Below are 16,751 nucleotides of genomic sequence, written 5' to 3'. Positions count from 1 at the left end.
GTCTCCAAGCCTGTTCCTTTTCAAGTCCATCAGTACAGAAAACCAACCTCCTAGTAATGAGATTGCAAACAACTAACTTCACAACCTGCTCAAAATCCACCTCTTCAAGAGAATCCTTCAGCAACTTTGATATATGACTTCGACACATGCTGGAGTTACCAACCAAAGCCGTACTCAACTAATTCCTATCGAATCCACCTAACTACACTTTATGAGTGAAAACACCTTCTTCACTGGGCCCACAACATATGCCTTTTCCCCCAAGATGAGCCAAATCACGTGACTTGCAAACTATTCCTTTGTTTGCAATTTGTACAAATGAACTATCCTTTTAATGGCTTTCTTTCTGGAGTGTGTGTGCGTTTGTGTATGTGTGTGTGGTGAGTGAGTGATGTAGCATTAGACTTTTGGATCGAGTGTGTGAATAAAAATAATCCTCTTTATTTAAACCCATGAAAAGCGTGCTGCTGGTTATTCAAATTAGCCATACGCTCAGGGGTTAAGAAACACACACATCATCCTAGTCAAAAACACAGACAGTAAAGGAAAACGAACATGGGTTTCAGTTCTCCCTCAATTCTGTCCATAACACCTGCTTTTCAATAGGCTCCTGCTATAAATGAAGTTCTAGTCACAATGGTACTAGCATACTACATGTTCCTATTTTTAGCACTATAAATACTTTTAATAATTTTTTTCTGTATTTTGGATTTACTGAGGTGATTGATGTTACTGCTGCAGAATGAAACACTTTCCATTTCAGACACTCCAAGGACATATATGGCACCACCACGAGATGCAGACTAAAATTCCCTCTACACTGTATAACAGCATTCCTCAGCCCCGAGCTTACAACAGCGACACCCCATTTCATTAATGTGTTTTTTTTTTCTCTATTTCCCATTTCATCTATCATCCTGTGACATCTCAAAGCATGATTGTCAAATTAGGGTCAGAAAGTAGACAGACTACTCAAGTTTATTTTACACAGGATACCTACAGCTAGCAGAGGAGATTTACCAACTCAGGCTGGATTTGAACCCAAGACCCAGAGGTGAAAGGCTAATAATTAATCTACAGCAACCAGACCCCTTTCCAACCCCACTACAAATATTTCCCAATTTTTATATGTTCCAACCTACCCAAAGCGCACTAAGATCTTAAGACAAATTTTACAGAACACTGTGCAAGACTTCAGGCAGTGTTTAATCAAAGCTCTGTAGTCCATCAAACTATGGTGTTCTGCAGGAACATGTCATTTTAATAAACATTATCCATTTTTCAACTCTGTATTTTAGAACAGACACCATTGAAAGCAGGCACTGTATTGAACATTCATCACTTAGGGGCTTATTCATAAGAAGAAGTTTCTACTAACAGCTTCTTCCAACTGTTACATTTCAGGGTACTTGTGTGCCAGATCTTTTAAGGAGCACTTTTATGTCATCATCCCACCTTGTTCTGGGTCTGCCCAATGGTCTCTTCCATGTTAGTGGCTTGGTGATGAGACTCAGGGTGGCACATGAGGTGTCCATATCAGAGGAATTGGTAACAATCAACCAACTGGGACATTAGTGGTTGATTAGTCAGCTGCGTACAGTTTCATTTGAGATTTTCATATCGCTTCCCCCCAAAACATGTAGCAATGGCTCATAACCATGGGTTGAGTGAACTTGAAATAACGAATCACAGTTCCATCGAAAGTGCTTTTGAATTTGTCCATTTCAGTAGTTGTTGAATTGTGCTCAGTTTTGATAATGAAGACGTTCTCCTTCCAAGTGGAATATACAAGAGATATTAAAACAATCCAACTTGCTTTTGTTCTCCTCTTCAACGTGTACTGCCACAGGCGTTAACAGTATTCAATATGACTCACTTGCATAACCATGAGTTATCAACAAGATAGGCACATTCATCTCACCAATGTTGACATACCTTGTTTAAAATTTAAAACAGTTCCTATGGCTTAATCAGCAATGTAGTGACATAGCATGTTGGCACTAAAGTGCTGCCAACACAGTGTGCTAAGATACGGGTGCATACCAGCTGATTGTCCACTCACCAAATGTCTAAGCCTTTGTTTGAGGAACTTACCCAAAGAGAGAATTAAAATTGGGAAGAAAATTAATCCCAAGTTGCCTTTGCTTACCCTCTACTGGCTGACTACATAATATTTCATTTACTTATCCCAATCTCAAAGAACTTCTTATGAGGGCTTTTTTTTCAAATCCCTGAGGTTGGGATAAATTCATGAAACTAATTCCACAAATGTTTAAACAAGAGGCCACATGATAAAAGATTTTACTTAGGAAATTCAAACATGTATTTATTTGCACAAGTACATCAACAGCAATTTGCAAGACATCCAAATGATACCATTTTGAGACACATTCATTAAATTCATTTTCAACTGTAGAAAGCCAAGTAACCACAAGACAGCTTCTTTAATTCTCTGAATTACGTTTGTCTGCTCAGTATCTAACCAAAGCTCCCATTAGCTCTGTAGTTACTGTAAAAATCTGTGCAGGAAAGAACATCCCACACACACTGCTCACACTGGCTTGATAAAAGTACAGTACAATCCCTAAAACAGAACCTGGTATTCATCACCAGACCAATGATTAACAGTTTCAACTAGGTCTTAAACAAATATATTATCTGTCACTCCTCCTTTGCCTACTCTGGGCTTGCTGGATGCAAACAATTTTCAAATTCTTTCTAGTTGATAGCAGAGAATAATTCAAATTGCAATATGCAAGCTAAATAATTCTTTAAAAATTACAATTTGAAAAATTACTGGTTAAACCAGATTCAATGGACAAAAGGCATGAATTTTTGTCTGAAGCTAGCAAATATGCTTTCACTATGCTTTACTGTTCAGCTATTAGTAATGAATTTCAACGTATAGTCAAAGTGAATTTACAACTTCAGACTGAACTTTGGGATAGGGTTTATCATGGGTGTTTCCAAATTCAAAGTTTGAATATTGAAGACAACACTGCAGAGCAGGTAAAGGGGCTTCCTGGATTGTTGAAATTTAGGTACATACATCTTGCCCTCCAATACATGGTCAGGTGTCTGATGTATATCAAATGCCCCAGAGTTCATACACCTCATCAAATCAAACACTTGATGCTTATCTAACTCCCATGCTCCCTACCCATTTATCAGAGGTAAGGCATTTGTCAACCAGTATCAAAACCTAAAATCACAATCAAACTCAAGAGCACCAACATCTCTGGTGTACATTGTGTCCCTCAATCTAGCCATTTTCAAGACTCCATCACAATGGGGGTGGGTTTTTCCCACTGAGCCATCATAACTTCAGTGGAAATCTCATTTACATAAACTGGATTTCCTGCAAAGTTACAGCGAGACAGCAGGAGAGATCCCAAGAAAATTCATCCCCTAGGAGATGCAAAGACGCAAGTATTACTTATTACGTTAATATGACTGAAACATTGAGCGGCTGCATTACTGTTACATTAACATGACATATAATCCAATGACTCGACAAGTTAAGCTGTGAGCAACAGAGGGTTATAGAACAGGAAAGTCCCAAGTTCAATTCCTGGTATCTGGGTCAGAGAGGAGAAAAAGTAAATTGTAGGATCCTGTTCTGGATATGACCAACATTTCTGATAAAACAAAGGAAACATGGCCCACACAAGTCCTCAAATAGAAATGACAGAATGGGACTTTTTTTATTCTTGCATTTAACCCGACAGTACCGTTTACATAAAAGCAAAGCAAAAATACTTACCATGTCATTTGTACCAGACACCTCCACATACCACAAGATTAGGTCCAGAAACATAATTATAGTCTTAATTCTGTGGTATGCAGAGGATGGTGCTGCACAGAAAGCTTCATTTGCAAATGCTCAAAATAGTCCATAAGGTCTTCACTTTGCATTACTAACATTTTTATATAATTCAATGTATTTTAATCTTGTGCATTGTATATAACACAGCAGTATTTGATGACAGGTGAATTCCGTGCATCATTAACCTAAAGTCATTGCAACAATGTAAATAATTGTTAAATACGCACCCTTGGATCAATGACCAAATAAGTTTTGAGCTTCAGTTCGTTGAGGTAGGCATTTCTTTGGTGTCCATTTCCTTCTTCAACTTCATACGCTTTATGCAAATAGTTCAGCGTCGCATCAGTGATATGCACACGGCTAAACAAAAAAATACAAAATACAATCAATAAACCTACATTAACTTCATTGCACTTTCAACTCTGATTGCTGGTGCCAACTTTCTTCCAGCAAAAAATTAACCGGACTGGTTTAGGCAAGTCTTAGAAATAAAATATGCATCAAGAAGCAGTGGTTACAGACAGTAAACAATTTGTGCTGTCACTGCCATACTTCACCCGGCCTGTGGTGTTCATGAATTAAGCAACATTTGTACTTGATATTTTCTGCAAACCACCAGTACTGAACAAGAGTTTATGTTTGTACTGTACATGAAGTAGTCATTTCCAAAACCTATTTTCACATGAGAAAAAGTGCAAAATCAAATCACATTCTAAGTATTGGAACTCCTTTTTTGAAAATGATTTTGAAGACAATGCTTAAACCATAAACATTTGAAACTGATCCCACACAAGTAATATCTTTTTTTTAATTTATTGATGGGATGTGGGCATCGCTGGCAAGGCCAGCATTTATTGCCCATCAAGAGGTGGTGGTGAAGCCTCATGGATTGCAAGTGTACAAGTGGTGAAGATACTCCCACAGTGCTGTTAGGGAGGGAGTGCCAGGATTTTGATCCAGCGATGATGAAGGAACAGTGATATATTTCCAAGTCAGAATGGTGTGAGACTTGAAGGTGCTCCCTTTGTCCTTCTAGGTGTTAGAGATTGTGAGTTTGGCAGGTGCTGCAGTGCATCTTGTAGATGGCACACATTGCAGCCACAGTGCAATTGGAGGTGGTGGGACTGAATGGTTAAGGTGGGTGTCAATTAAGTGGACCTTTTTGTCCTGGATGTTGTCAAGCTTCCTGAGTGTTGTTAGAGCTACCATCATCCAGGGAAGCAGAGAGTATTCCATCACATTCCTGACTTGTGCCTTGTAAGATGGTAGACAGGCTTTGGGGAGTCAGGAGGTAAGTCACTCGCTACTGAATATCCAAGTTCTGGACTGCTCTTGTAGCCACAGTGTTTATTTATCTAGGATGTAGTTTCTTCCTTCTGCCAATTTTAATCAAAATGTTAATGAGAATATAAAAGCATGTTTCCCACATTATATTCACATCTATATTTTCACTAAAATTAGTGATCAGCAACAAATATAACTCCCTGGAATCCTATTTGATCCTGAGCTGAGTTTCTAACACTATATCCTCTCCATCACAAAGACAACCAACTTCCACTCTGTAACTTGCCCTGCTTAGTTGCACCCACCCCTGAGTCACCATGGAAGTCCATATTAAAATTATTCCTAGCTAACTGACAAATTAAACAAATAGTATTTTGTAGAAACTGTGGCTTATATCAGAGTCCAATTACAGCAAAAAAACTCACCCAGGCACTCCTCCAGATTCCATGTGATTGGCTAAGGTGACATCATGTGACCAAACATCATACTGCCACTTCCGAAGCCCAATGACACCACATAGTACATTGCCAGAATGAACACCAACTCGCATACTGATGTCTACTCCTGTAGCATCCCGAACTTGCCTGTAAGAGACAAAAAGAGATAAATAGTTCACCCTAACTTGTAGTATTCCCAGTTCTTAAAACCAAATCATTTTAGATGAACTGCTGATAGATCAGTTAATGAGACACAGGAGTCACAAGAGAAATCGGTCCCACTAAAAATTTTAACCAAAATGCATTGCAATTCTTTACACTGTGTATTCTACCCTATTGAAGCATGGTCAATCTTCAGTTCTTTTTTTGCCAAAGATGGTTAGTTAAGGTTAAACAAGGAAAACTCGAATAGCAGCAGTGAGTTGAAAAGAGTTCTCCACACTCCCATAGTGCACTTCTGATGTGATAGGTTGAGCAGGAAGAACAGTTACTTGCATCTTGACAGTAATAATGATGCAAGTGGATGAAGAATTAGTTCCAAAACTAGCCCGTCCTGCTCTAACATATTCATTGGGTTGACGAGGAGATTTAATGTGGAACTATAATCCATAGGAAACCACCTGTGCTACTGAGTGTCAGTGGCTGCAGGAAATGTTTTCTTACATTTCCTATGGACTACGCTGCTTGGCATCAGTCGAATTTTCCTGCAAATGTCTGTTCAGATTTCTTTTGTATTAAAAATTCTTTGGTCCATAAGTATGGCTGGTGTAGCAAACGAGACATAATTAACTCAAGAAAATATTTTTCCTGCTGTGCAACAGGTTACCACAATGCCCTCCCACCCCTGGAGCCTACTTTTGAAAATAGGCGAGACTGATAAAGGGAAAAAAAAGTCTCCCCTCCTTGCAACCTGTAAGGATCCAAAGAGAAGTGAATTTGGTTAATCTGAAACCAGTTTGTAACAGTAGCAGGCCCACGATCGAACACTAATGCGCACAGCAGGAATATTACTGATTCCAACAGGAGAAACAGAACTGAAGAATAACCACATCGGGGATTTTTATAAAGGATGGAACATGAATATCTATTATTCTTCTTGTTCAACACACTCGGGTGGCTGACATATTGGGAATTCTTTAAAAAATGAAGAAAATTTTAAAAAATTAAAATTATCCAAACTTAATTTCAAACATTTAAGAAGTACACAATACTATCCATAATGGAATTAACTTATAAATGACTAAACATACATTTAAACAAATAAAATTACTCATCAATAATGGGGTTAAATTTGTCTTAGGTAGAAGTACAAACTGGATGATAGCAAATCACAGCCCGTTTTATGCTCTGCCTGACTTTATTTTCCATTGACGTCAATGGAAAAGAAAATCTTGTGTAGTGTAGAACAGGTCAGCGATCTGCTATTGCTGTTTCATGCTATTGTTCAAGATGAATTTCAACCTAGCGTAAAGTGCAATTTCAATTCAGCTTGAGCTTTCCTGGTTCAGTATAATAAAATTGGATAGAGATTCCTGTACTGGCAGTTCAACATGATCAAAAATGAACCAGTAAATAGTTAAGGCAAAAGATAAATAATAAAATCATTACTGCATTGGTCGAACTGTTGTTCATACAAACAGGATTACATACTTGATAGCTTCGCACATGTCAAGCCCCATTTTCACACAGTTCTTTGCATGTTTCGGTAAAGATACAGGAAGACCTGAGACACAGTAATAGCAATCACCCAGTATTTTTATCCTCATGCATTCATTCTCCTAGAAAAAAAAGCAGTGTTAACAAAATTTTGTTTTGTGTTACAGTGAGTGGTGTATCATACAATAAATAATTTATTACAGTAAAAGCTTTGTTATCTGACATGTATTGGACCTGAGAAGTGCCAGGTAATTGAAAATTCCGGTTAATCAAGTGTCGTATGACCAAGGCAATACAATGCCATAGTTTTAATTTTAAGAAAATGGACAATACAGAAACCTTGAGGCAGTAAAGATGCATAGAATTCTTGAGGAACAGTAAACTTAATGTATAAATTACACTAAAGTACTAAATGTAGAAAGTGATGGGTCAGAATCTGTACTGAGCCTATGGCAAGCCCTGGAAGCTTTCTTGAAAAGATTTTGGATGTCAGTTTGCATAATAGTGCAAAATATGTAACTGCATAACCTCTTGTGCAGAATAACAAGTCTGCCTTTGAGCAAATTTGATTAATGTATCAAATGCTGAAGCAGCATTAGCCCAAGTTATTTTCTGTTGCTCACTGAAATCACCTTCTGCAGAGTCTTCAGTTTCCTTAAACTTCTCAGGATTCAGGACACTCCGTTATTTCTGCATCACTAACAACATGTATCACTTCAACCTCCTTGTCAGCTTCAACCCAATCTTCTACATCATTTTCACTAAACTGGTTGATTGGGTTTGTAGAAGGAACATCCCTCAGCATGTCAAGAATTTGTGATACTGTATATTTTTTTATGGCGAACATTAAAGCCTTCAAGTTCCTCTTCATCAGATGTCATGTCTGCAAATATAACACTGGGCCACAATTTTCCCCAAGCCCTCCTTAATGGTTCATCTTTAACCGAATTCTATGCACACATCACATTGAAAATTGCATCTTTAATGTCATAATTTGATTGAAATTTTTGGATTGTGCCTTCATGATTGATTAACTTGCTTAGGAAATCTCTCCTGTAAAAACATTTCACATTCTGGATGATGCCCTGGTCCATTGGTTGAATCAATGAGGTAACACTGGCAGGCAGGAAGATGGTAAAGATATTACCGGACACTAACTTCAATTCATGAGGGAGAGCTTGACAATTGTCTAACAAAAGAATAGCTTTGCTATCTTCAGGTTTTCATATTTTTCTACAATGTTCTTTCACTGCAGGTACAAACACATAGTGAAACCAATCATAAAAATTTCTTTGTCCATCCATGCATTACTTTGTAATCAACGAGTAAATGCTTTACACTTTTGAATGCTGTAGGACCATTTTGTTTGCAATCGCCAAAAGCTTCACAAAGTGGGGGGAATTTTATGCTCTCCCCCACGGTGGGTTTGGAGGCAGGAAGTGCATATAATCGGGTGGGATGGTGGTGGCGGGGACCCCACCACCTTCCCGCCACCGCCGAAACTAAGTCTAGGGCGGGAAGGCTTGTGAACAGCCTCCCCACCCTGCCAATTGAGACCCTGAAGTGGGCAATTAATGCTCAATTAAGGGCCTCATGCTGCCGCCGCCACAATTAGCCAAGCGCCAGATAGGCCTGCCGCTACACAGAAAGCATTGCAAGAAAAACTGTGCGGGTTGCTTGCCGGCTCCGGTGAGGGGTCCCTCGTTAAAAGGCACATAATGCCTGAACAAGGGACCTGGCATCAGAAAGGATGGGGCCCGCTAAGAGCAATCCCCTGCCCTTGCTGCTGACCCCCCCCCACACCCTCCTTCCCTGTAACCCCCACCATGCGAGACCCTTCCCGCCCTGACCTACCTGTGGCCTGAGTCCAGCGCCACTCCTCAGCCTCAGTTGGGTGCTCCACCAGCAGCTGCCACCACCTCCACACTGCCAGCACAGTTTTTCTGTGTTTATTTTGCTCAAAATTTGCAGCACTAGATTCACTTGTACCAGCTAGGATAGAATTAGGCAAATAGCTCCAAAATAGCCTTGTTGCATTGCATTATAAATTTGTTCTCGGGTTAGATCATTGACAGTAATTAATTTGTTGAAGAAATCACAATACTTTTCTGCTGTCTCATGGTCAGTTGATTTTTGTTCACTGATTACATCTAGGCTTCTTATGCCATACTGCCATTTATCGCAAGAAAGCCATCTATCGGAAAATGCACACGGTTCAGTCAATGCCATGTGCTTATCAAAGTCTTTTGCCTTCACAATGAACACTGGGTCTGAGACGGAGGCATCCTCGGAGCGCTTCAATGAAAACAATTCATATAATACACTGTCTAGCTGCTCTAATTTAGGTTTATGTAGAGTACGGCATTGTTCAACAATTAGTCTTGGAACTAGCAAAGAATTTCAACAACTGGTCTTTTTGACCCTTGATGTCATATATGGTTGGCCAACCAACATTATATTAATTCATCAACACATTCCGATTTTCACTTTTTCAAGATGACTGCAAATATCTGTTTTCTGGTGTAGCATCAACACAACCCTTTTCTGCTTTCCCCCTTTTCCTGTCAGTACTTTATTGGATGCCATCATGGGTGGATGGGGAAAATAAATCGCGATACTGCGTTAGCACAGTGACACAACAAGATGGACTGCTGGCAGTCCTATTCAGATGACTATCAGCAGCACCCCTAACTACAGTATAGTAACGCTGAGAACAATTGACCGCATTCGGGAAAACTTGGCATTGGAAGCTTTCGGAAATTCTGGATAATAGAGACTCCTGGTTGGTAAAGTGCCGGATACAAAGCCTTTACTGTATTAAGGTCTGCATTCAAATTCTTTTATATTCCAAAACTGCCAACCCATAGGAATATAATAATTATGTCACCGTGGACCAATAATGTTTAACATGTATTCAAATCTAATTTTATAATTGTGTAAAAAAAAGTTAAAAATACAAACTTAAAGTAATAAAAAAAAACTAGATCTCCAACTATATTGCTGAGGATGACCTGGAATTATAGTTCTCAACCAGTCATGTGTTTGGATCTCAGCCTCAACTGGCCTAAACTCATCTCATCATTGAGCATATTTCATCAGTTCTTGGCTAGGTCACTACATGGGCCATTTTACTAAAACATACTATTCCATCTCAATGGAAAGAAAACCAGGCAGGTTTATTACCTAGATCACCATCTCTTTCTAAGTAAAGCACGATATAAAATGGAAAAATAAAGGAGGATGGCAGGGCAAGAGACATAAAATTAAAGTAAAAGTAGTAATTATAGAAGTCTTGCCATTGCCATATCACAAAATTTAAAAAGAAAACCCCCATAGATTTTTCTGAATTAAGATCATTTAATAAACAATTGCCCCATCAGAAAAATATCATAAGTTACTGCGACTTGTCAGGCACTTGTTTAAAAAAAAAAGGATCCTGCCAGTTTTGGATGGGTGTCCTTGCCACCTGTTCATTTAAGCAGGTTAAAATTGGGAATGGTCCACACCCAGCAGCAGGCAGATGAGCATCATTTAAAAGTGCCAAGCCATTATGAAATTAAAGTTACAATTTCACTAGCTGGCAAAATGTTTTCTTGCCTAGATCTGCATGAGAATGCAAATACATGAGGCAATGAATTTCTATGCAGATAGAAACAGCATTAAATGGTTGTTGCGCCAATTCTCAGGAGTCTAAATTAATGTCTTTCTAAGATTGAGGCAGTTTAAACGGCTATATGAAACTATTTCACCATGTTAGAGCTGAACTACTCATTAAAGACTAAAACATGCTTGCGGCAAAGATCATTACTTTTTACAACTATTGTATTTTTCTTCATCCTTCATCAATATTCTCCCCTCCCATCCTCAAAGCTCCTCACAACATTATGGTTTCTTGCATGTCATCCTCCAATTACTCATCTAAGGTGACCATTCTTCATGGGTGAACCCAGATCGTAGATGTCCATATGACCATATGGGGAAATCACAACCTTTCATTATGCAGTCCTCACCCATTATCTACAAGCCTGCAGGTGTCAACAGATAGCAATCAGAGACAGAAGTCCTGGCCAATTTTCCCCCCAAATAGACAGGGGTTGTTGAGGGCTATTATATCTATATATTATACCTACCACTACCTAGCTGAGATTAGCTCATTCAGTACATAACAGGGATTGATCCTGACATCTTGTGTGTCTGTACGGCTCAGTTACTCAGTTGATAAGCTCACTGATGCATCAGGGAGCTCTCAATCAAAATTTTCAATCATGATCTTCACCAAAAAACTTTTCATGTGAAAGTCAGAATTTTGAAACATTCAAATAAAAAAAGGTTCAAGACTGGCATTGGGGAAGGAAACAAATTTATGCCCCAGTACTTTAATTTTGCTATATGAAATGAGACACAGGAAACATGGGGTGACACAGAACTGTATGGGAGCCATTTATTTATCCCCCAATATTATCACACACAAGATGTACAAGTTTCTGTCTGAATAATCCTTGCAAACTTTAAAATACAAAACCTGAAATTATGCCAGATTTACATTCCCACCCCCAAAATCTTTAGGCTGTTCTGAAGCACATCTACTCATGAGTTAACTCACTAATCTAATACAAAAATATAATGATAATTTCACAACTAACTTTAACCACAATAATGTGGAACAAAAACAGAAAATGCTGGAAATATAAAAGATCATCGACCTGAAACATTAACTCTGTTCCTCTCTCCACAGATGGTGCCAGGCCTGTTGTATATTTCCAGAATTTTCTCTTTTTATTTCAGATTTCCAGCATCTGCGGTATTCTAGTTTTGTATCAAAGATGTGCAACATTTTGGTTGTGGATAATGTATTAAGACAACTAGAGGCTTACCTTAGCAATCTGGTCAAACTTCCCAAACAGTTCATTCAGCATGACAACTAGTTCCTTGGGTGAGCAGTCACTGGCCAGACGAGTAAAGCCCACAATATCTGCATACAGGATGCTGTTAATACCAAAAGAAAAGACCAATGAAAAATAAGATCAGTCATTAAATAATGAAGTTATCAATGGCAATTGATGTAGGATGACTAGAGAATTGAGGGAAGAGAGTGGTGGTTTCTCTATCTCTCAATAACAAGGCAGCTCCTGCCATCCCTGGGCTGCTTCTGCTACAATTGTCACAAGAGATTGTCAAACTCTGTTTTTGAAATGCTTTTACTCATTTCCACGTGCTCATAATAAAATTCAAAACAAGCATGCTGTTCACTGATGACAATTAGATACTTACTTTTTCAAGCGAGTAATTCAAAAGAACATGAACAATAAATTTGAATGCAAGTGCCAGTAAGGGTGTGGTGATATTGTACCGTAGCTGCTTTGAGGCAACAGCTGAGGAATTATTCATTGAATGGTGGGGCTCTTTTCAAGTTTAAATACACCTGGGGGGGATTTTATCTGGGCGATGGGGAACTCAGTCACCAGCTGAAGTACCAGCGAGAGCCCAGCATCGCCTCCTCTGAGGAAGGCCCGCCACATTAAGTGCCAATTACGCACTTAAGTGGACCCTACAGTAACTTTTAGAAAACTAGCAGCCAAGATGGCCACTGCCGTTTTCATCTGAAATACCAGGAGATTGGACTGGAGACAAAAAGTCTAACAAGAATCTCAGCCAGGATAATGACTTGCTCTAAGTGATTGAACTACCTAAAATGGTTTCATCAGCACAACAGTCAATGCCATCCTCACACATTGACTTTGAAAGAACCAACCCCCGGGGCATGAAGAACCTTGAACTTCATTAGAAAAATCCAGAAAAACCTCAGTATAAACAAAAGGGATTGAGAGAACCATGTGACCACCTGTTCATCTTTGAAGAAACTAGGAGTTTTGTTACACAGACAGAAGACGTGCTGTAACTTAGTGTGTGACAGCAGAAAGCTGCCTGCCTCCCTTTCTCTCTCTCTTTCTCCCCAGAAAATATCAAGTGAAAACTGCCTGTGACTGGGGAATCCTCCAAGCCTACAGACTGCTACAGTCAGCAACCAGGGGAAGAGAGTCAATTACAGATTCTGCCTTTAGGAAAACCCTGAACAAAGCAAGCCAGCCAAAATACACTTTGACCAACAGAGAACTTCAAGAATACAGCTTCAGCCACTTTACAGACTGTATTTAAGTTCCATTTATTCTGGACTTTAATCCAACCACCAAATCTATTTTCCCTCCTGTAATCTATTTGTGTGTGTGTGATTCTCGTGTGAATATGCGTGTGAATGTGTAGCGTATTTTTAAATTGGGTTCGAGTGTTAAGTATAATAAACTTACCTCTTTCTTGTTTAAATTTAAGAAAACCTGTCTGATTGGTTCTTTCACGATCACAGTAAAGGAAAAAGGTAAAACACTCACAGAAGTGGTAAGCACAACCACTGTTTAAAAGGAATAAACCCTGTTGCCATCAAATAAGAGGAAGGGGCAAGAGAGGATCCTGAGACCCCCTCCTCACCTGGTCATAATAATATGCAGGACAAAGGCTAAGGTAATAAGTTGGAAAAGAGAAAATTATGATGAAATGAGGGTAGAACTAAAAGTAAATAAACAGAAAAAATACTGAAAAACAAAGACGTAGAACCAATGGGCGCTCTTTCAAAGGGTAATCAATAGAGTTCAATAACAATAACAATTACTTATATCTATTATAGCACCTTTAACATAATAAAATGTCCTAAGGTGCTTTATAGGAGCATTATAAAACAGAATATGCCACTGAGCCAAGTAAGGAGATATTAGGTTATATGACCAAAAGCTTGGTCAAAGAGGTAGGATTTAAAGAATATCTTAAAGAAGGAAAGCGAGGTGGAGAAGGGGAGAGGTGCAGGGAGGGTATTCCAGAGATTAGGGTCGAGGCAACAGAAGGTGCAGCCACTAAAGGTGAAGTGATTAAAATTGGGGATGCTCAAAAGATTAGAGGACTGCAGATATCTTGGAGCCTTGTGGGACAGTAAGAGATGACAGAGATAGGGAGGGGCGGGGCCATGGAGGTATTTGAAAACAAGGATGAGGATTTTAAATCAAGGTGTTGCTTAACCAGCAACCAATGTAGGTCAGCATGCACAGGGGTGGCAGGTGAAGAGAAAAAGAGAAAAGTATTCCACTAAAAGCCCAAAACAAGCAAGCTAATTATGGGGCACTGTGGCTGAATAAAGAATTCAAGGGATAGTTGAATCTGAAGAATAAAGCATGTAAGTACTTGATACGAATCACCTGTAATGGCTTCTCTTCCCGCTCCTGCACCGTTATCTCTGGATCTATCCTTGACTGCCTCATATTTCTCATCTACATGCTATCCCACGCCAATGTTAACTGCCAACATGTCAGGATCCACATGTATTCTGACAATACTCAGCTCTATCTTATCACTACCTCTCTTAATCCCTCCACTATGTCATATTAATAGTCCAACATCCAATAGTGGATGAATAGAAAATTCCTCCAACTAAATATTGAGAGAACTGAAGCCATTGTCTTCTGGCTTCGCCACAAACTCTGTTCCCTAACCACTGACTCCAACCCTCTCCCTGACAATTGAGGTTGAACCACGCTTTCACAAGCTTGGCATTGCATTTGATCCCACGATGCGCTTCTGACCACATATCTGCTCCATCACTAAGATGGCCGATTTCCACCTTAGCTCATTTGCTGCTGAAACCCTCATCCGTGCCTTTACTATCCCCAGACTCTACTATTCCGTTCTCTCTTGGCTGGCCTCCCATCTTCCACCCTACATAAACTTGAGCTCATCCAAAGCTCTGCTGTCTGTATCTGAACCAAGTCCTGTTTACCCATCACCCTTGCGGTCGCCGAACTACATTGGCTCCCAGCCTGGCAACACCTTTTGGAATTCTCATCCTTGTCTTCAAATCCTCCATGCACTCCTCCAATATTGGTCTCTTGTGCATCCCTGATTTTAACTTCTCAACCATTGATGGATGTGCCTTCAGCTGCCCAAGTCCTCAGCTCTCTGAACTTTTCTACCTCTCTCTCCTCCTTTAAAATACTCCTCAAAACCGGTCTTTGAACAAGCTTTTGATCATCTGCCTTAATATCCCCTAGGTGGCTTGGTGTCAAATTTAGTTTGGCAATGCTCCTGTGAAGCTCCTTGGGGACATTTCACTACAGTAAAGGTGCTATATAAAAGTAAGTTGTTTTTGTTGGAGAGAACAACAAAAAGGAACGAGGATCTAAGTAGAAATGTTAAAAAAAGAAACATCAGAAAAGCAAAGAGAAATTACAAAATCAAATTATAAAGTAATATAAAAGGAAATAATAAAGTATTCTGTGGAGACATAAAGAGCAAAAGGAGAACTGAAGTAGGAATAGGGCAAAAGATGAGCAAGATAAACTCACAGGTTATAACAGAGAAATGGCAGAAGTATTGAATAAGTACTTCCCTTCAGTTTTTACTGACGAAGATAACAAAATAGAAACTTCACTAGATGATGAGCTTAAAAAGAATAACATTGGGTTTGAACAGGAGAAAATAATTGATAAACTAGCAAAACTAAAAGTTCTTTACAAGAGGGATAGTGTCAAAGGTCTGGTGAATAGCTAACGTTCCGATATACAGAACGGGAAATAGAATAAAAGCTGGGAACAATAGACTTGTCTGATTAACGTCAGTAATTGGAATCTATACTAAAAGTAGTGATAGAAGAGCATCTAGAGACAAAAATATCATAAAAAATACACATCATGGATTCCAAAAGGCGAAGTCTGCTTAGCTAACATGATAGAATTCTTTGAAGGGGTAACGGAAAGAATAGACAAGGTTCATGCAGAAGATGACGTATACTTGGATAGTCAAAAGGCCTTTGGTTAACAACAACTTACATTTATATAATGCCTTTTTATCTTATCTTATCTTTGGCATCCTTGTCTCGAGAGACAATGGGTAAGCGCCTGGAGGTGGTCAGTAGTTGATGGAGCACCGCCTGGAGTGGCTATAAAGGCCAAATCTAGAGTGACAAACTCTTCCACAGGTGCTGCAGAAAAATTTGTTTGTCGGGGCTGTTTCACAGTTGGCTCTCCCCTTGCGCTTCTGTCTTTTTTCCTGCCAACTGCTAAGTCTCTTTGACTTGCCACACTTTAGCCCCACCTTTATGGCTGCCTGCCAGCTCTGGCGATCGCTGGCAACTGACTCCCACGACTTGTGATCAATGTCACAGGACTTCATGTCGCGTTTGCAGACGTCTTTAAAGCGGAGACATGAACGGCCAGTGGGTCTGATACCAGTGGCGAGCTCACTGTAAAATGTGTCTTTGGGGATCCTGCCATCTTCCATGCGGCTCACATGACCAAGCCATCTCAAGCGCCGCTGACTCAGTAGGGTATATAAGTTGGGGATGTTGGCCGCCTCGAGGACTTCTGTATTGGAGATACGGTCCTACCACCTGATGCCAAGTATTCTCCGGAGGCAGCGAAGATGGAATGAATTGAGACATCGCTCTTGGCTGACATACGTTGTCCAGGCCTCGCTGCCGTAGAGCAAGGTACTGAGGACACAGGCTTGAT

The 16,751-nt window shown here is 39.6% G+C and overlaps 1 protein-coding gene across 2 annotated transcripts in view; it reads right to left on the bottom strand.

The window, feature by feature from the left end:
- The window catches only part of adcy7 (adenylate cyclase 7), a 176,863-nt gene that overhangs the window by 40,447 nt on the left and 119,665 nt on the right, over positions 1-16,751 (bottom strand). For both annotated transcript variants that reach the window (XM_068049414.1, XM_068049415.1), the window contains 4 exons: positions 12,078-12,189; positions 7,198-7,325; positions 5,536-5,694; positions 4,054-4,186 (listed from right to left, as the gene is read on the bottom strand). In XM_068049414.1, coding sequence (XP_067905515.1) covers positions 4,054-4,186; positions 5,536-5,694; positions 7,198-7,325; positions 12,078-12,189 — 532 coding nt within the window. The remainder of the gene's footprint in view (positions 1-4,053; positions 4,187-5,535; positions 5,695-7,197; positions 7,326-12,077; positions 12,190-16,751) is intronic.

Source organism: Heterodontus francisci, chromosome 17 (assembly GCF_036365525.1).
Source record: "Heterodontus francisci isolate sHetFra1 chromosome 17, sHetFra1.hap1, whole genome shotgun sequence".
NCBI classification, from domain to species: domain Eukaryota; kingdom Metazoa; phylum Chordata; class Chondrichthyes; order Heterodontiformes; family Heterodontidae; genus Heterodontus; species Heterodontus francisci.
The sequence above is the reverse complement of the archived record's forward strand: the minus strand, read 5'-3'. Positions and strand labels throughout refer to the sequence as shown.